Below are 21296 nucleotides of genomic sequence, written 5' to 3'. Positions count from 1 at the left end.
TATGGAACATCCAGAGTACCATCAGGATGATAAAAGGCCTGGAGATCATACCATATAATTATCAGTCAGATGTTTAATCTGGTGAAGAGATTTAGGAAGGATATGATAATTACCTTAGAGTATTTGAAGGAGTGTCCCCTAGCATAGGAATTATCCTGGCTCTTTTTGGCCTTACAGGTCAGAACTAGGAACAATGAGGAAAATTTAGGCTTAGTAATAAGAAAAACCTGCTAACAATTGGAGCCAATCTAAAGTACAATGGACTGTGTTGGTACGATTGTGTGCAAAACATTTAGGGAAACAATATGGCTTAATTTTTTGACAACAATGAGTATCTGCACTTCTTACGCTGGATTCAAAATGTCTAATGCTGACCAAATCAAAATGATGTGGTTTTCTAATTGTTAGCTAAGTTCTGGATTTTGTTCCATACACATGTATTATTTCCATTTGTTATTTTTAATTCTGGGGTATTGAAGGAGTCATATTACTTCCGTGGAAATGTGCAAAAGTTTTAGTGTTTAAAGATGCTTGAATAATTGTTGGTTTGTGAAAATCAAGCATTTCAAGTATTATTTAATTTACAGGAAAACCGCCGATTGCATTCCCAAACAAAACGTGTGTAGGTTCACTGGAAAAATTGCAAAAGGAGTTCCAATTTAGATTTAAAGAGCTTCATCTCCACGAACAGGATATACAGCTTTTCTGTCACCCATTTTCTATTGATGTTGAAAATGTGGATACAATTTACCAAATGGAACCGGCTGAACTGCAGAACTGTGACTCTCTGAAAGATGCATTCAAGTTAAGCAGCCTTCATAATTTCTATGCATCTCTCCCCTCTGAGACATATCCTCATCTCAGGAACCATGCACTCAAAATGGCAACCATCTTTGGCAGCACTTATGTCTGTGAACAAACTTTTTCTAGAATGAAACATTTGAAATCTCCAACCAAATCAAAACTAAAGGATGCACACTTGCATCATTTGTTACAACTAGCAGTGACAAATATGGAACCAGACATTGACCATCTCATTGGCCAAAAACAGGCCCATAGTTCCTATTGAAATACTGGTAAGTTTGTTGATTTAACTTTACTTAATTTTATATATTGTATTTGTTCTCGTTTTGTTTCTTCACTTCAAAATAAGATATATGCAGCGTGCATAGGAATTTGTTCATAGTTTTTGTTTTTAACTATAGTCCGGCCCTCCAACAGTCTGAGGGACAGTGAACTGGCCCTCTTTTTAAAAAGTTTGAGGACCCTTGGTCTAAACTGTTAACATCTACTTCTCAAGGGGACCAACCTGTGATAGAAGAGCACCTTTACCATCTCTTCCAAATCTTAGCTATATCTATGTATGATGGAGTATGCATTCTATGAATTCTTAAAATGAGATGGGCTGGAAGGGATCCCAGGACTTGCACATAAGGGTTTATTTGAAAATGTCCTTTCTTAATCCTTGGGGAACAGTGGAAAAGATGATTATGTTAAATGAGATTTTAAATTTTAAGATTTACCTCAAATCCTTCCAAAGAAGTTCAACACTCGTCGGACAAAGGGAGCCAGAGTACAGTCAATCTTTTTAAAATCCACCAAGTGGCCCACTCTTCCTTGTTTTCCAAGTAATTGGGTTTGATGCAGTATCTTCTCATTCCCCTCCTCTTTTTTATTGAGCACACATCAGATGAATGGGATCAGAAGATGCCAGGATTTTTTACATCATTCCAAAGCAATAAGCCCTTTGGTGTGGATCATCATTTTCTTGGAAGTGACCAGTATGCAGAATCGATATGCACTAGCCTAAGGAAGCCTGATTTTGATTCCTCCTGAACAATAGGTGAACTAGCTCACAGATAATAAGAATTTGAACCGGGCTCCTCTGCCTTCAAAGTAAATGCTGGACTAATCTGGAATCATCCAAGTCAGTTTCAAGGAAGATGATTTCTAAGGTCAGCTATCCGTGACCTACATTCTGTATATACTCTCACATGGGCTTCATATTTTTTGGATGCTCAGATGTTCAGTGACTTTCCTCCTTTTCCTCTCCCCACTCCTCCACTCCAGCACACACAAATCAGTATCAGGGCTGGTGTTTGCATTTAAGTTCAGCATTCAGGTCACTATTCTGGATCTCTAATTAGTTCCAACCATAAGGCATCAGACTGAGCTGGACGTGGCTCTCTTCCAAAGTTAGCCATCCTGGCCAACACACAACCAACGCAGATGTAGTAAACCAAAGTTTACTACTTGAGAACTTGAAGGGAGGACCCCGAAATTCTGAAAATCCTTGAAGGAGAAAATCTCCTTCAACTCTGCCTCAGTGAGGGATCCTGTCCAGAGAGACAAACAGTTTCATCCTTGTTATCTGGGTGGGGTTGGCTCAGTCCTGAAACTCATTGAATTCAATTCAAATTCCAGCTTAAGCTGAAACCCAGTCATAAGCCACTTGGGACTCCACCCATAAGCCCCTTCAGCAGGGTAGCCAAAGTTCCCATCATAAAAGAGCCAAACTAAAACCCTCTTGGCACAGCTTCCAAACATGACATGCTTTGCCATGCTTGGGATACCTCTGTCTACTGGAATACTCTTTCCAGTGTCATCCTCTCTTTATCCTCACTTATTCCCCTAACCAGACTTTATGCCTCTCTGTCAGGATTTCTAACCTTACTTCCAATCCCCACAATAAACCCTTTTATCAATCTAGGTTTTTGGGTCTGTAAATTCTTTTACAGAGAACCTCCGAGCAGCCAGAAGGGAATCCCCCAAACTCCCTACCCTTGCACCCAATCTCAAGGGGTTGCAGGGGAGCCAAACCTCTCCATTTGGTTCCCTGAACCCCGAATCTGCCACTAGACGTTATCATTTAATTCCCTGATCACCAGAAACCCTAATCTCATTTTGGTTCCCTAAATCTAAACCTCATCAAACTCACCTAAATTCAGCCAATTTGAAATTGTGTAGGTTTATAATCAAGGTTATAACCTTTTAAAAATGGTTAGGTTGTTAAATTGATATCTGATGTGATAATATAATAAAGACAATGTCAAAATATTATGAACCCAATGTCAAAGAATGGAAATCAAAAACCAAGGTAGTAAAACACAACGTCCAGAACAGGGTGCCATGGAGTCCAGGAACGACTGCCACACGGTTTTCTCCTCTCTTACAACTGCAGCCACGCCTTCCTCCCCCAGACCAGTTTCAGCTGGATTCCTTTGGGCGGGCTCTCCGAGCTCTCCAGCCAGACGGTCCCACCTCCAGGCTCCTGGCCAATCCCCTTTCCCGCTCCAGCTCGGCGGGGTGGGAGGGAGCCCCGGCGGTATTAGATTGGCTGGGAGGGTGGAGCGGAGAAGGGGCGTGGCGGCCAGTGCGTCCAGAAGGGTGCCGCGATAAGGAGCACTCGGCGCAGGCGTAGCCGAGGCCCCTACAAACAAACAAACGGCCTGACACCCTCTTGCCGAAGCTCGGGCACACTGGGCTTCCTTCCACCTCCTCCTACCTCTCCCCGCCCCCGGTCACGTCGCGGCACGTCTCCTCCTCCCCCGGGGTTCAGGGCCGGGCACGTTCCCCCACCCCCCCAGCTACCTCCCGCATTTAACCCCTCCTCAGCCAGAGCGAAGCTGGAGGTAGCGGTGGCGGCGGTGGCTGGGGCTCCGGGGACTAGCGCACGCCCCGGCTGGGCTCCCGCCGTGGGGGGAGGGGACGCCAACGGCTCCTCAGCTCCCGGCGAGCGGACAGACAATGACTTGCTACCGAGGCTTCCTGCTGTGCAGCTGCCGTTGCGTGGTGGGGAGCCGGGCGGCCGCAACGGCGCAGCGCTGTCCGTTGAGGGGAGTTCCGGCGAAGAGCGCTGCGCCCCGGCTCGGGAGCGTTGGAGGTGGGGGCCGGCGGCAACTGGGGCACGGGCGTCACGGCCAAGCCCGCGAGCTGGAGGGCGGCAGCGGTGGCAGCGGGGGCTACCCTGCAGGCGGGTTCCGCCCGGCCCGGGTCGTGGTCGTAGCCAAGACCACTCGCTACGAGTTCGAGCAGCAGCGGTACCGCTACGCGGAGCTCTCAGAGGATGACTTGAAGCAGCTGGTGAGCTCCTGGGCCTCCACACCCCGCTCCTTCCCACCCTAGACCCGCCTGGACTCCGCGCCTGCCGGAGGAAAACCCGGGCCGCTTCAGCACCTCGGCTACCCATCAGCTCATCCACCCATCCCGCTCTTCCTCCTCGTGCACGCTGCCTTTCGAGCCTCAGCACTTGTATTGGAAAGAGGCTTATTCTGAGTGTGTGTGTTGGGAGAGGAGAAATATGTGGTCTAATATATCTTAGTGTTAGAACCTAGGATCGTAGGAGGTGGTCTCCTAGGCGGAGATACTAGGCATGTTTAGCAAACTTTGAAGTGTTATTGTTATTATTCAGCATTGATTATTCTATTTTGCTTCGGGACGGTGAACAGCAGAATTTCTCGAAAAGTGCATTCAAATTCCAACCTCAAAGAAGGCTAGAGTTAGATCTCTATTCTTTTTCTCTATCCGCGTGAAAATTGGCCCGTGGGACTCCTCACGTGGTGGCTCAGTCTGTGTTGATTGTGTGAAGCAGACACACCCCCTTTTGCTGGTCTGTTTTCCAGTCCTGGCCAGAGAGAGTCATTTATTATTATTATTTTTTTTTTTTGCTTAAACTGGAACGCAAGTTCCAGACAAATTCCGGCCGTCTGCTTTTAAGGCACCTGTCATTAGAGTTCTTTTTTTTGTATTGCAAAAGGGAAAAAAAAGTGTTTGGAATATTAATACATTCAAAGGAAAGGGCCAAAGTGCAGGAAAGTTAGATAACAAATAGAATTATAAGAGCTTCAAATATAAAAATAAAATCTCAATTTATTAAGAGATAGAACATTATCCTTCCCAACTCCCTCAAATCCTACATTACATCAAGGAGCTTTTCTAAGACCTCCCCTCTTTCTTAGTTTACTTTCTCAGATTACTTCCCATTTACTCTGTATTTGTCTTGCATGTTATTTCTATTAGAATCTCACTTGAGAAGGAGGATGTTTTTTCCTCTTTGTGCTCTCTTCACTTAGCATAGTGCCAGACAACATAGTAAGCACTTAATGTTTGTTATATTCAATGTTAAGCACAGTAACTAAAACTATTCCTAGAGTATCTCTAGGTCATTATTGTTAAATGATACACATCAAATTTGTAGGGTTTTTTTGGGGGGAGAAGCTTTTTAAAATTTTTTTATGGAAAGTTATTTTTATAGAAAAAAATTTTGAAGTCACTTTTTGAAGGACATTTTTAGTGTTAAGGAAAGTATTTTATCCATTAATTTAAAATACTAGTAATAAAGTACCTACTTACTCTTTGATGAAATTGTTTTCCTTGCCAACTTGGTTAAGGTTGATGGAATTTTGTTTTGATAGCACCTAAACATTTGCTTCATTATCCCGCCTCTTATATAGCTTTCCAAATTTGCGTGCTTTTATTGCCACTTTAGTTAGTGCTTTATAACAGTAAGATATTGTATCTTAGGGAAAGTATGATAAAGGGAATTATGTTTCAATGATTGCTATTTTCCTCAAATATTAAAGATTGACACACTTTCTCTTCCTCATCACTTAAAGGAAATAATTGGTAGAAAATATGCCCTTTGAAGGCCATAGCAGAATTGGATTAATTTCCATATTTGTCTTGAAGAAAGCAAAGAGACCCCAAAGAAGTGATAATGGATATTAAGGTCAGATATAGAGCTGGAACTGTTCTCCAAGGGCAACTAATTCAACTGTCTCTCATTTTCCAGAGAATCAAATTAAAGCCCATTGAGGTTAACTAAGACTTGCCTTAGGTGATATGTTACGAATGTGGGGATTTCAATTTTGGCCCTCTATGTCCAAATCCAGTGTTCTTCCACTGTATCTTTGGCCTTGTTTTTGGACGAGGGAAGATGTAGATATGAAATATTTTCCGGAATTGTTAAATTCTGCTTTTGTTGAAGTTGTCTCATATCACACAATTGTATTCCTTCTGAACAATCCAAAGAAACCATTGCCTCTGCTAAACTGCATAAATATAACTCTAGTTTTCTGAGTGAGAATTACCTGAACATCTAATAACACTTTAAAATTTAGAGAAACTGTTTTCTTTAAAAATATGATTACATGGGGCAGTAGATAGAACAGCAACTCTGAGATCAGGAGGACTCAGGTTCAAATGTGGCCTCAGACACTTAACACTTCCTAGCTGTGTGACCCTAGGCAAGTCACTTAAACTCAATTGCCTCAGCAAAAAATAAATAAATAAATAAATAAAAATAAGAGTACCTGGTAGGTACTTTTTTTTTAATTTTTAAATTTTTTGCTGAAGCAATTAAGTGACTTGCCCAGGATCACACAGCTAGGAAGTGTTAAGTGTCTGAGGCCACATTTGAACTCAGGTCCTCCTGACTTCAGGGCTAGTCCTTTATCCACTGTATCACCTAGCTGTCCCTTCCTGGTAGGTACTTTTAAGAAGAAATTTATAGGAATAAGAGAACTGAAGAAACTGCTTTAATGGGCAAAATTTGTGTCAAAAAGATACATAAGATTTTGGGGCTACAAAATAAATCAACTTTCAGGTAGTCAGTTTTGGTTGTTCATGTTAAATTACCAGCTTTTTGTACTAATTCTCAGTCTCCCATCTTATTTAGTATAGAATACCTAATAAAATCAGTAATACAATTCAGTTGGTTTGGAATGATTCCTGGCTAGAGATCAGGACTGGGCAAAGTATGTATTGAATGAGAAGAAAAATTAGATTATAGTACTATAGAAGAAAATGTACTGTCTGATTAAGATAAAGGCATTGGGGAAGAGAACAGTATTGGAGTGAATCCCAGCTGTGGGTGGTTCTCTGTCTCTGTTCTCTGGAGGGAATGGCCAAGTAACTTTTGGCTTAATTATATTGCTGTTGGTATGGGTATGGAACTTAAATAACTTTGAGAAATGACTGGTATAATACACATACACACATACATACATACATGCATACATACATATAATTTCTAAAAATTCCAATGGGGAGGAGGAGGAGAGAAGTACTATTAGATGTTGTGAGATCTCTTCCAAGTTTTTTTTTTTTTTGTTTTTTTTTTTTAATTAATGTGAAATAGGGATGGCTTCCGGTAGTTTGTGGGGTTTTTGTTGTTTTTTTTTTTTTTTTTTTTTTTTATCACTAGGGTGATTTGTTTATTTTCTATGCTGATTAACTAGCACTTTCCCATCTGAGTACTTGTGGTCAGTGCAGAGCTTTCCTGAAGATCTCTATTACTCTTCTGTCTTTGAAATAAAGCTTGTTTTAAAAAGACATCCTAAGAATTTTTGCTGTTAGGAACTACGTGGAAATAAAAATAAGAGGGTTAAAATAAACAAAAAAAGAAAATTAACAGATTTCTTAACCTAGTAGTTATGGATTACTATGAGCTAAGATTTTTATTCCTAGCAAAAACATAGAAGTTTTGGGTTGCATGTAGTTACTCATTTTGTGACTGACAAATTGCATAATTTTTCCTAGTCTTACTTTCTATCTGTAAAATATCTGCTTTAAAATTATTGTGAGGAAAATGTTCTGTAAACAAAATGCTGTATAAATGTTAGATTATTATTCTCTGTTGTACATTCATCTTTCTCCTTCCTCATAGCTATATATAGCTCAGACCTCTCCTTCACTCTTTTCTTTTTTTTAAAAATCACTGGGCAAATGAGCATGATTTTCTCTAGATCTCTACTGTTTAATTTCCAAAGGCCCCTTGAAATGGAAGAGTATGTCAATTTAGATTGTAGAAATCTAATTTGATGTATTTGACTTTGTTGTATAGCCAAGTTGCCTTATTTTAATTCTGCTGTTTTTTCAGAATTATTATTGATTTGTGTTGTGAATATAGATCATTCAAGTAAAGGATGCAGTCATATCTTAATGAAACCATTATTATAATTTGTTTATTTAAGAGTAGTTGATCATGAAAGTTCTCTTGATCTGTTTGAATTTAATGGGAAGTGAACCTTTGTTTATATCAGTGATTCTCAAAGTATAGTCTGGAGAACCCTAAGATTCTTTCTGATGGTTCTCAAGGAGAAAACTGTTTTCGTAATAAAACTAAGATGTCATTTGCCTGTTGAAATACTCTTCCCTTTTCAAACTACATATTTTTGTGAAGCTTGATTTCCTTCATATACTTTAACCAAAGTTTTTGTATTTTCTTTATTTATGGGTTCTTGTGAGTCCTTTTTTGCCTTCTGTATTTTTTTTTTTTGTTGTTGTTTAGCATGAAATAAAGCTGTCCTTTATCTGATATGCATTGTTACCTTGAATGTTGGTTCTTAAACTGGGGATCCTGTTAACCACAATTGTGAAAAACTTGATTAAAGCATATTGAAAGATTTCTTTTGGTAAGCAGTGTAGGAGCATAATGGTCCAAGGAAAGTAATGCTTTTTTTTTTTTTTATTGAGACTTTTGTAGATCAGTCCTCATCTGTTACATCGATTACATACATATATTGTTATGATTATGGGTATAAAGTAGATTTTTTGATCAAGGTACTTGGCAATTATTTCCCATGATCAATCTTTAATGTTGAACTTGATTTAAATTCTTGTGAAGCTGAAGAAAGTCTCATTTCAGAATTAGAATATTTGATTATGTATTCCTAAAATGAGTTTAGTAGATTAAATGATTTAATAATCATTTAGCTATTGTTTTATTAGTAGAGTGCTCCCATTCATTAGACATGATGATTACTGCCATTTCCTTGGGTAGTAACATGGAAACTTGTGTTCTTTGGACCTAGGTTCAAAGCCCATTTTTGTTGTCTTCTGTTCCTAGTGCTACAGAATAGATATATTGAGGCTCCATTTCTGGAGCTTCTCACTATTGTATTACGCTATGTGATGAATGCATTTGTGTTTAGCTTCCATATAGAACCAGCCTAGGAGTAGGTAATATTGACTATCATTGTTGCATCTCTTATCATTAACATTCTTTCTAAATCTTGTGTGTCATCTTGTCTTTTGGACTATTTAAGATTTTGTTTCCATATTTCTCTAGATCTTGTATTTAGTCCTTACCATTGTGTTTGTTAAATTTAAGACATTGCTCCCTCCTGCAGACATCTGTCTGCATTTTAATTGGTGATTTAAAACAATTTAAGTTTTTCTCAGTTTCTTGTAAAAATAATTTTAACATTCTTTTTTTTTTTTTTTAATGTTGAGTTCCAGATTCTCTCCCTTCTCTTCCTCATTGCCCCTCCCCATTGAGAAGGCAAACTTTGACATAGGTTATAACATGTGCAGTCTTACAAGATGCATTTCTGTGTAATTCATGTTGTGAAAGAAAAAACAGACCAAAAAGCCCCCCAAGGAAAAAAAAAGTACTTTTGATCTGCATTCATGCTGTACCAGTTCTTTCTTTGGAAATGGATTTCATCTTTCATCATAAGTACTTCAGAATTGTCTTGGATCATTGTATTGCTGAGGGTAGCTTACTTAATGGATCGTCATACAATATTGTTTTTACTGTGTACAGTGTTCTCCTGGTTCTGCTCATTTCACTTTGCATCAGTTCATGTGAGTCCAGATTGTTTTTTTTTTTTTTTTTTTTTTTTGGAGAGCATCCTGCTTGGTATTTCTTTAGTAGTATTGCATCACAGTTATATACAACTATTTGTTCAACCATTCCCCAATTGATGGAAATTCCCTTAATTTCCACTTCTTTGTAACATCAAAAGAACTGCTATAATTATTTTTGCATATATATAGATCCTTTTTTTTTTTTTTTAAATCTCTTTGGGATATAGACCTAGTAGTGGATTGCTTGGGAAAGGGTATGCATGATTTTATAGCTCTTGGAGGCATAGTTCCAGAATTGCTCTCCAGAATGGTCATCAGTATATACCTTCACCAACAGTACATCAGTGTTTTAATTTTTCTGTATTCCCTTCACCATTTGTCATTTTCCTTTTTCTATCATATTAGACAATCTCATCATAGGTATGTAGTGGCAGATTAGAGTTGTTTTAATTTGCAGTTTTCTAATTGATTAGTGATTAGAGCTTTTTTAGGAGTATAGCTAGCTAGTATTACTTTGGAAACTGCCTGTTCATATCCTTTGACTATCAATTGAGGAATGATTTTTATTTCTATAAATGTGACTCCTTTATACATATTATATGCATGTATATACATAAGATCTTTATAAGAGAAACTTGCTGTAATTTTTTTCACAGCAATAATTGCCAACTACATATTTACCTCTATCCCATTTTTCTCCTGTTTGTCCTATTCTCTCTGTTTTTACTCTAAATCTCAAGTGTTTTGCTTCTGACTTTTACTTCCCCCAATCTGCCCTCCCTTCTATCAGGTCTCCTCCTTCCTTTCTCTAGTACTCTTTCCCTTCTCTTTTTCTTTACATTACAATAAATTTGTGATTCTTGAAGGCCAGTATAACCTCTAGAATGTAAAGGATTGACTATTTTATGCCAACAGTCAGTAAAGAGAAGGTTCTCGATGAAGTTTGGGAGCCTTTTAATTTTCATACAATTAAGCTTCAAAATAAGTGTTGCTTTCCTACTAAAAATTAAAGGAAAGAAATTGGTAAATAACATATTTCTTTTCAAGGGGAAAATGCAATACTTTTGAGAAATGGTTTTATGAACAATTTATGTCTTTGGTTTTGTTTCTCCTTTTTTGAATCCACCCAACAAACTTGGCAGCCTTAATGCCAACTAAGTTGCCCCTTCCCAGTCATAGTAAGTAGTAAGCTCTTTAAAGTAGGGGAAAAACTGAAATCAGTTCCATATGTTAGAATAAATCTTGACCTAGAAACATCTCATTCACAAAAGGAATGTTACTTCAGGGGATCCAAGGTCTCTTCCATGTAGATAATTCCTTCCTCAGTGCAGCATACAGTCTCTCGATTTCTCATTTTGTTCACCTTTGCTGATTTATCTCATAGGCTCATGAGAACCTTTCTTGTGGAATTTCTGCATTGTTTGAATACCATGGCAGCCAAGAATGATGCTTGAATTCTATTGAGCATGTAGAAGGGAAGTGCAGATTTAAGCATTTAAAACAGGGTTCCTCAAACTTTTTAAATAGGGGGCCAGTTCACTGTCCCTCAGACTGTTGGAGGGCCGGACTATAGTAAAAACAAAAACTTTGTTTTGTGGGCCTTTAAATAAAGAAACTTCATAGTCCTGGGTGAGGGGGATAATTGTCCTCAGCTGCTGCATCTGACCCGCAGGTTGTAGTTTGAGGACCCCGATTTAAACTGATAATGAAGAAAAAAATTCATTTTGGTACATTACCCATTGCAATATTTATTTTCTTCTTTCCTTTCCAGGTAGGTCTAATTGAAAGGAATGACAATTGGAAAATAAAATAGCTGTCTTTTCTTAGAATTTAGTACACTGAGCTTGTTCATTCTAGCTGAGTACCTTGCTACTTAGATTAAACTAAATATGACGTAAAAGATCCATTGACTTTTATGTTACTAAAAAAAAGTACCATTTATTGCATCATTTAGTAATTTATTAAATTTAAAATGAGCATCTAATTATTTAACATCTACTCAGGCAGTAGTTTAGTCATTACTATCTTCATGACCATTGGTGTTACCATCCATAAAATATATGAGTTCTCCTTATGTTCTGGGAACTAAGTACTTGGCATTTTATGTTCTCAGGATATCTATTTGCTGCTTTCATAATACTTACAAAGACATTAATGTTCAATTCTGCATGTTACTATTTGAGTAATAAAATAGATAGTTTTCTTGGAGGAACAAAAGATAGTTTGTTAAAGGAAACAAGATTTTGGAGTATTTTGGACATTACTTCCTTGATAATGTCTCTTTTTTTTTGGTTATTGATTCTACAACTGCAAAAAAATCTGCATATATGAAGGTCATATCAGACCTTCATTATTTATAATTTTAGTTATTTTCAGAGTAATACTTCAGCTAAGTTTTTACACTCTTGAAAAATATATTTTCTTAACCAATTGTTTTTGGTTTTGAAATCTATTTGAACAGCTGAAATTAAGTGATTTAAGATCTTATAAAATTCTGAGTACCTTTCAGCAAATGATTTTTTTTTCCTTTTAAAAAAATCAAGAATATAGTTTTGAGAATCTTATCTTACAATATCTTGTTTAAAATATTTTCAGATTATAGACCTTAGATAATCAACAATCATTTAAGGAGAAAACAAGTGGTTAACTTAAGACTTTGAATTTTTTCAAATAATCTTGTGAAAATCACTCACTTTAAACTAGAAGAAAATTTGGTTGGGAAATGAGAATTTTTGAAATAATTATTGTGTGAATTAACTTTCTGGATTTTGAGGTGATGTGAAAATACAATAAGTTTATGTTAATAGCAAATCTTATTATCCCTGTCTTATTTCCCTGTTGATTTTATAATTCAGATATTTGACTTGTTTTTATACTTTGGTTCTTCCAAATATTTTTCATAAATCTCACTTTTCACTCTCATAATAGTAGTATCTATATCTATGGTGTAACTTACCTTTATGGACAATTAAGCTATCCTATCTGAAACATAATAAACAAGAACAGAAATCAGTAAAGAAGACCTTACAATAAAGATGTCAAGGTTCATGCTTTTAAAGCTTGTATATTTTCTTCTTAAAGGAACCAGTTAATCTCTCATTCCATTTGTTTACTTTTAATTTATGCACAACTCTAAAAAGTCTGATGGTGTAGGTTATGAGCCCAGGGCAGATTAGAAACTAGAAATTAGTGAGTTGGAGCAATTAGAGTTGCTATTAGGAAATGGAGATTTAAAAAAAAAAAACATGTGAATATATATACATGTGTGTACATATACTTATATGTAATGTTTACATAAATAAAAACAAGAATTGATGGCTTCTAATCTGATCACAAAGTAATTAAATATGAGAACTTTTAAAAAGCATAGCATAATTGAGGTTGATGATTCTTCAAAATGGCCCTTTGAGGTAAGTAGATAGTATAATTAACACCATTTTCCAGATGATGAAACTGGAATTTAATTAGAGAAGTCTGTGTCATTTGTCTAAGGTTACAGACTCTCTGCTAACTCAGAGTTTAAAAATCAATGTTAAATTATATTTAGTATAAGCCCTGTCAGAAAGAGAAGTAGAAATTCCAGTCAAAAATCAGTTAAAATTTTTAAAAAAGTGCATTTGTGCTTAGAGAGTCTCTTTTTAGTTATTCAAAACATTTTGTTCTATATCACACTTTATTGTCAAGGGGTTCTGGACAACTCAAAGTTTTGATAGGGTAATAGATAGCCAGATCTTATTTTTTGCCTACATTGAAAATACATTATGCTATTCCTAGATCATGTATTACTTTCATTTTTTGACATATGTCCTCAACTTTTTCTTCATAATAACCTAAAAAGTACAACATATTGCTCTGACTTTTTCCCTCCTCCACTTATATATATAGAAAATAAGGTGGAGATTCAAGGTGACTTTTTGGAAGTCCTGTAGTTAGTTATTTAATGACATATTTACAAATCATTCCTTTAGTTACCTTTAGCCTATTTCTTTACTTATATAAGTAGTAAGTACATTTTATCATAAACCTAATGGTCAAATGGTGGGAGCTCAGTGTATATTCATATAAATTTACTAATAATTGATTTGCTGAATATTTTTGTATTTCCTATTGCTTGTTCATTTAGTATTCATTCATTGCCCCAAATGTTACTTGGTTTAATTCTATCAGTAATTCTCTGATTTAAAAAAAAATTATATTCATATTGGGATAGTGTCAAAGGAGCATCATGATACAAAGAAATGTAGTCAGTTTATTATCTGTGTTAAGTAAGGAAGGCATTAACTTGGATAGTGTAAGGTGGTAGTTTGCTGTCATCTATCTTAATTATTTTCTTTAGTGTCTGCATCTTCATTGTTACTCTTCCTTTGAAAAATTTTAATCCAGCCTTTATAAAATACAGTGCCTAGGACATAGTAAGCACTTAGTAAATGTTGGTTGATCCATTAAAGGTGAAAGTTTAGCAGATTTAGGGCACAGTTAATTCACAATTCTACAATTAGGCATATATAGTAACAGTTTGGCCATTACTATGTTGTTTTTGCAGAAATTTTTACCACATAGACTTGGTTATCTTTCATACTAGATGATTTCTTTTTATTTTTCTCTGTAAAATAAGAAGTGATTTCTCAATCACAAAATTCAACCTACATTTTCTTCTATGTTCTTGGTCATAGTAAAGAATTTCAGTATTGGAAAGAACTTGAGGATTCATTAGTAAATCCATTCTTGCTAAGTGTATCCAGTTACAGGAAAATATCAGCCTGACCTAAAACTAAACACTATGCTAGATATGGGATATTTTTTTGGGAAAAGCACTAGATTAGGAGTCAAAAGAGACTGATTGAAATATTACTTCATACAATTACTAGTTGAATAGCTACAGGAAGTCTGTTTAATCTCCCTAAATTTTAATTTTTTTATCTTTGAAATAGAGATTCTTCCCAGGCTTCTTGTAATGCTCTAATGAGGTAGTATATGTAATATGCCTTATAAAATTTAAAAGCACTATATAAATGTCAAGTAATACCTGTTCATTATTCATTTTTATGACTCATCTGATGAGTCATGGCCTGTGTACTGCTAAAAAGCACCTGTTTCTTCCTGAAAAATCTGCCTTCATTTGCAAGACAGTGTTAAAGACATTTAATTCTGATGGCTTTAACAAGCTTGATGACATCAATCAAATGACTGGGAAAAAAGTGATGTTTTGTTATTAAGCAAATTGTGACAGGAATTGGAAAGCAGGAAATAGGATTGGGGAATATTTGAAAATTCAGAAGATGCTCATGATATTAGGTAAACATATTAATAAAATGAGTCTTACTACAATTGATGCATGGTAAAAGTTGTCTTTCAAACTTTAGGTTTTAGGGATAGCTGTAAATTTGAAACAAAATAATGCATTTGATCTTGCTTCTGCTGCTGCTTGCTTTTCTTGTCCAACTATGGTCAAGTCTTTTTAACTTAAACGTATTCATCTTTAACTTATTTAACATGTATTGGTCATCTGGGGGAGGGGGTGGGGGGAAAGAATTGGAACAAAAGGTTTTGCAATTATCAATGCTGAAAAATTGTCCATGCATATATCTTGTAAATAAAAAGTTATAATAAAAAAACTTATTAGTATTCATTACTTTATGAAAAAAATCAAGGGATTGAATGAAGTGATCTCAGAAGTCCCATTTAGCTTTATTCTTTGAATCATTTATCCTCAGAACTAATACCATTTTGAATCTTAAAATAACCTGAAAATGGGTTTGAATAATTATTAATGGTATAGTATAAAGTATTATAATATATAAATAATACACCTGTATATGGTACCTTAAAACTTTAAAGAAAAGAAGTACGTTTCACTCGATCACTTTTTTAAAGTTTAAAAAATAGAAGTCAGACTGTTCCTGGATTAATAGAAAATGGGACAAAGCTTATTGAAATAAATATTTTTATGTCTTATTTAGTTGAGGTAGAACCAATCATATGTTTTGATTTAAATTGTTTCTAGTTTCATAAATTATGTTTGTGGCTTAGCAAAATAAGAAATATACACACAAATGAGAAATCGATACGAAACAAAGACATTTAAATATTGCTTGAGAAATTTATCTTTGACCTTCAGTTAAGTCAGTTTAATGTACTTTTCATAATATGCACTTGTCAGTGACTTTAGGAACCTAAATGACAACAACAGAGATGGGAGGGGAGAAGTAAGCAAGAAAATAGACAAAGTAATTTTAGAGTTCAGGTAACCATGTTTATCTTAGTTATCAAATTTTGTTGTTGTTCAGAGTTGCAGGTGGAAATGTCAACTTTTTATTAAAAGCAAATTAATACATTAAATCTAGTCATAAATTCTAGTCTCACTGTCCCTCAGATGAATTTGGCTTTATTCCTATTAATAAAAAGTTCTCTATTGTATCTAGATTGTTTTTTAGACATTTTTTCCTATTACTAAAATGGGTAATTTTATTTTCCCTATAGCTTGCACTAAAAGGATCCAGCTACAATGGATTACTTGAACGGCATCATATTCATACCAGGAATGTGGAGCATATTCTGGACAGTTTACGGTAAGACTTCTAAAAACTAGGATAACCTTTTGGCTCATAAACTTCCAAACTTTGGGCTATTAAATTGCCAAACCTGGGTCTCAGAGAAGTTAAGGGGCATATCCATCACCCAGGGAGTTAAAGAATTTGAACCCAAGTATTCTGATTTTAAATCTAGTATAGTACTCTTTTCACTACATAATGCTAAGCCTAGTCCAGTCAGCAATCAGAGGAGTTATAATACAGGTGGCAACTGGAAATTCAAAGACTAGATCTGTGAACTTTGAAAAAAAATTAGTATCATTAATGGTATCCTTCATAAATATTAAAAAGTAATGGTTCAATTTTTTTTTTCCTTTTAAGTAATCTATAAACTAAGAAGGAAGAAGATTCCTTAAAACAAAGTTTATGGTGATAAATAACTATACCATTATGGTCATATAACATCCTAAGTAATCTATTGGATGTGAATGTAACTGGTGAAAAAAATCACAGGAAATTTAGAATTTAGTAATATAGCTAAATGAGGTTGCATTTTGTTTGAAACAGCAGCATAACAGCATTCCATATTGAAATTTAAGAATTTCTGTTCAAGTTTTATACTTTTTTTTTTTCTCCTCTTAATTGGATGCCTTTTGTTGATTTCCCTTTAATACTTCAGTCAGAATGATGAGAATTAAAATGAAATCAAATTATCAATTTTGGCATTTTATAAGTTTGTGTTTTTTGTTTGTTAATGGAAGTTGACCTTAGTTAATATTAATAGTTAAAAGATGATTTTTCAGTCTTATTAATTTGTGTTTTTTCCTGGACAATATGAAATGTGAAATACAAAATAATTGTACCAAGATTTTTTTTCTTACATTCAACTTTCTTATACCTCTTAGAAAGGAAGGAATTGAAGTTCGTTTAGTGAAGAGACGAGAATATGATGAAGAGACTGTACGATGGGCAGATGCTATTATAGCTGCTGGAGGTAATCTTATAAGATAATAAGCAAGGTGGAGGGACATAGAAACATTTATTTGCTAAACGTATTTTAAAATATATCATATCCTTATATAATAGAGTTCTCAGGACTAGATGAGATCATTATGAATTCTCAATAATTCAAAGCTAAAACTTAGATGCCTTATGGAGAATTTTGCATTTTTATTATGTTGGTATGTGTTTATTCAAAAAGTGAAAGTATTCCATATAGGGTGTGAGTCAGATGTATTGCAAGAGGTAATTAGGATTTATATTAGCTTTTTCTTTTAAAAAACAAACTTAAGATGTAAAAATAATTCTTTTGTAAAATTAATTTGAAAAAATTGCACAACTTTCCTCTTTCCCACTCAAAAAAAGAACACAGACAAAAAGGGCACACATATATAACCAACTCTACTCCATTTTTTATTTAGCTGCCAAAGTAACCTTCTCAAAGCCCAATTCTGATTGTGTCACTATAACCCTCCCTCAAATTCAGTGGTTTTCTGTTATTTCCAGGATTTTTCTGGCTTTTTATAGTTCATTACAACTTGGTTCCTACTTTCCTTTCTAATCTTCTCATATTTTAGTTCCTCCCATGTATTCTGTGATCCAGTAATGCTGACTTCCCTATTGTCTCTCATACAAGGTAGTACCTTCAGCTAAATGGTGCAAAGGATAGAGCGTTGTACCTGGAATCAGGAAGACCTGCTTTTCCTATTCAACTTCAAACATTTACTAGTTGTGTGATACTGGGCAATTCACTCAGCATCTCTTTGCTTCCGTTTCCATGTTTTTAAAATGGAGATAATAATAGACCTACCTCCCAGGGTTGTTGTGAAGATAAAATGAGACACTTTAAAATGATAACACGTTGGAAGATAAGGAGATAAAACATATGTTGGGGAGGAATGGGTAAGGGATACAAAAGAGAAAATAGACTCTGATTTTTGACATCAGCAAATAGTTATAACACAAATGGGTAAGATTAATTTTTGCCTGTCATGTTTCTAGGTGATGGCACAATGCTACTGGCAGCCAGTAAGGTCTTGGACAGGTTTAAACCAGTTATTGGAGTAAACACTGATCCAGAACGGTAAGGAAAAATGTAGGGAAATCAATTCCTTTTGAAAAATGAATGAAAATTGCTACATAAGAAAATTTTGTCAATTCATGCTGAATCATATACATATGTTATCCCTTTTGATCATTCTTTTATTACCTGTTCCAAACTAGTATTTTGTAAGTTGGCTTGGGACTGGGAGCTAAAATCACTTGGATTGTCTGTTGTCTGTGAGTGGTAGATCTTGCACAGAGTTGGGCATTCCCTCTAATGTAGTTCCCTTTCATTCGGCTGGTTCAGAGTAATAATCAACTCATTCATGGGAAGAAGATTTAGTTCTAATTGGGTTGAGTGGTAGAGAGAATCATCCCTGAGGAAAGAGTTACCATAGTAGAAATCCTTTTTGGATTTTGCATTACTTTGGAGAATAGTCTTTGAATTAGCTGAGTGTTAGAGAATTCTGTTGTGGTGAATTTGCTGATTCCTTTCTCCTTGACAAGAAGCCTTTTGACTCAGATAGAGAAAACAGTACCATGATCTCAACCAGACAGGCTATATTTTCTCTGTATGAGTATACCATAAATCCAACTTCTTTGGAAATTTGATTTGCTTATTAAGCAGGTAATTTGAGTGCTTGTTCTTATACCTGTGGAAGTATTTTACATTTGTGTTTATATTTACAACATTAAAATGATTCTTGAAGTGATTTTTTAAATGGTAATTTCCCCCACAAATTTATGAAAATCTCAATCAGAAAACTATTACTAATTTGTGTAAACTCAGGAGATGTCTGGAAGTAGTGTACCATAGCAACAATGATATCCCTTTTAATCTGGTTTTACATATGGAAAATTCAGAAGGACCCATAAGAGGTTATACATTTTATCTCCTCCTTTCAGGCAGAAAGGTAGCTAAACCATTGTTCTCTTAAGCTACTTGCTATGCTTAATCTTTCTTAGAAACAAATTGTGGTGTCTCATAATCTTCAAAATTTCAGCTTCAGTTCTTTCTGCTATAATTTAGCTCCATTTCTGAATATTCAGTGGACTCACTTGGGTGTGTATAAGTCACTTGGCAACAAAGAAAGCACAGTAGAATGGGATAAAAAAATAAAGAAAAAATACAAGCTGGAACTAATACTCATAGTTTATTTTAGTGAAGACAAATGGTTATGTAGGAAAGATGTATATTCATATATATGTCTGTGTTCAGGATATTTTGGGAAAGCATTTTATACATGTAAAGTATCATGTGTGTAAAACTAGAACAGTGCTATGTAAATATATGTTTAAATGAGCTGTTATGGGTGTTAATTACTTATTTAACAAAAACCTCATTGATTATTGCCCTTAATGAAAAGATGCCTAACTCTTGCAGTGAGAGGATTATATAAAATCCATGAAATTCAGACATCACTTATGTGATTTCTTGTTTGCCTTAACACATAACTGATTTTTCAATTCAAATGCAGACACAGGTTATCTGATGTAGGGCAGCCAAGTTTAATTAATGTAACAATTCATTCAACTTAATATTTTTTTTCCTGCTCCCTGCCTGAGGATAGAGCCACAGGTTCCATCCTATTTTCAGCCTGCTAGAAGGTTCTTCAAAAGCCTTCTTGACTGGTCACTTCCCCATTTTGAGCGTAGGGCTCTGGTAGAAAACAGGAGTAGAGATAAGCTAGAAACTGTAATATTCTGATTGAGAAGTAGGGTTCTAGGGCGTTCCAACCCAGACAAGGGCTTTAGCCAATGGCTATGTAACAGCATAGATTAGTGATGAGCCTAGAGCTACATTGCTGTTATCAGAAGGTAAGATTGAGGAAGAATAAATATTGGGGCCTGCAACTGTGTACCATGGCAAGGATTGTGGAACACAGGTGATATGATAGCTCTGTTGTTCTGACCACAGTAGAATCCAGATTTGGCCCATAGACTGAGGCTTGAATCCTAAAATTGAGTAAGCAGGGCAGGAAGCCAGGAGTTGGGGGGTGGGGGCGAGCCTGCAGTTCTGAAATTTCACAGTTTTCCGATTAGTTGACTGAGCCTAAGACCAGCAGCTGTCTATTCATTCAGAGATGAGAAATATGCAGAGCTCAGAATGGAAGGCAATAATGAGACTGTGCCTTAGATCAGACTATTTAGGGAATGGTGCGAGTTTGCAGGCTTGAGCCAGTTCTGAGATCCTTGAACAAGACAACACTTAATTTTGGGGAGAAAGTAGTAGTATTTCATATAAAATAGATCAGGAACAAACAAGTCCCCAACATTCCCTTCAGAAGTATATAGTCTTGCCCTAACATAAAGTCTCAATTCTAAAAATAAGATTGAAAGTTCAAAAGAGTAACAAAAAAATCCCTGATGAAAAAGACTACATAAAAAACACACTGATTAAAAAAAAAAAAAAAAGTACACAAAAGACTTTATCAGGACTATACAATACACAAATTCTGAAGCAAAAATTAACTCTTTAGCATTCACAAAAAAGCCTTAAGGGAAAATGTAGTTTGGCACCAGAGTCAACTAGAATTCGTGAAAGAAATGAAGGAAGAATTTTAAAATATTACAAATTAAGTGAGAAGTCTAGAGGAAAAGATTTTAGGAAAATGAGTTTTTGAGGAAAGACTTGGGAGAATTAATAGTTTTTTTGTATAAAGGTTAAAACCTTACTCAAGTAATAGATTGTTTGCCTGAAAAATTAGAATAAATAAGTTAATAGTTCAGTAAGACAAGATGAAATATTAAAGTCAAAAGACCTTAAAACAAAATAGGAGAAAGTATAAAGTACTTCATAATAAAATAACTAATTTGAAAGATCAGGTTGAGAAGAAAAAAAAGATTGAATCATTGGAATATCTGATAGCCATAATAAAGAATCCATATGCAGTAATTCAAGAAATCATAAATAAATACTGTTTAACTTTATTAGAAATAGAAAGCAATGGAAAAAATAGAACAAATCCACCAGTCACATCATAAAAGAAACCTAAAATGAAAATATCTAGAAATGTCAGTCAAAATCCAGAGGTTCTAGATCAAAGAAAACTACTGCAAATAGCCAGAAGGAAAATATTTATATGCTGAGTAGCAATAATCAGGTTCATACAGGGTTTTGCTGGATATCAT

General features: G+C 35.3%; 1 protein-coding gene across 6 annotated transcripts in view; it reads left to right on the top strand.

Moving 5' to 3' along the window:
• Positions 1–3656: 3656 nt before the first annotated feature.
• Positions 3657–21296, top strand: part of NADK2 (NAD kinase 2, mitochondrial) — a 58520-nt gene continuing 40880 nt past the window's right edge. For 2 of the 6 annotated variants that reach the window (XM_051989924.1, XM_051989894.1), the window contains exons 1-4: positions 3662–4083; positions 16072–16160; positions 17027–17115; positions 18123–18204. In XM_051989924.1, coding sequence (XP_051845884.1) covers positions 3748–4083; positions 16072–16160; positions 17027–17115; positions 18123–18204 — 596 coding nt within the window. In that variant the 5' untranslated portion in view covers positions 3662–3747. Of the gene's footprint in view, positions 4084–16071; positions 16161–17026; positions 17116–18122; positions 18205–21296 lie in introns of all 6 variants that reach the window. The other 4 variants (XM_051989917.1, XM_051989885.1, XM_051989902.1 and 1 more) reach the window with 4 other exon arrangements.

This window comes from Antechinus flavipes, chromosome 1 (genome assembly GCF_016432865.1).
Source record: "Antechinus flavipes isolate AdamAnt ecotype Samford, QLD, Australia chromosome 1, AdamAnt_v2, whole genome shotgun sequence".
NCBI lineage: Eukaryota > Metazoa > Chordata > Mammalia > Dasyuromorphia > Dasyuridae > Antechinus > Antechinus flavipes.
Note: the sequence above shows the minus strand (reverse complement) of the source record. Positions and strands in the feature narration are given on the sequence as shown.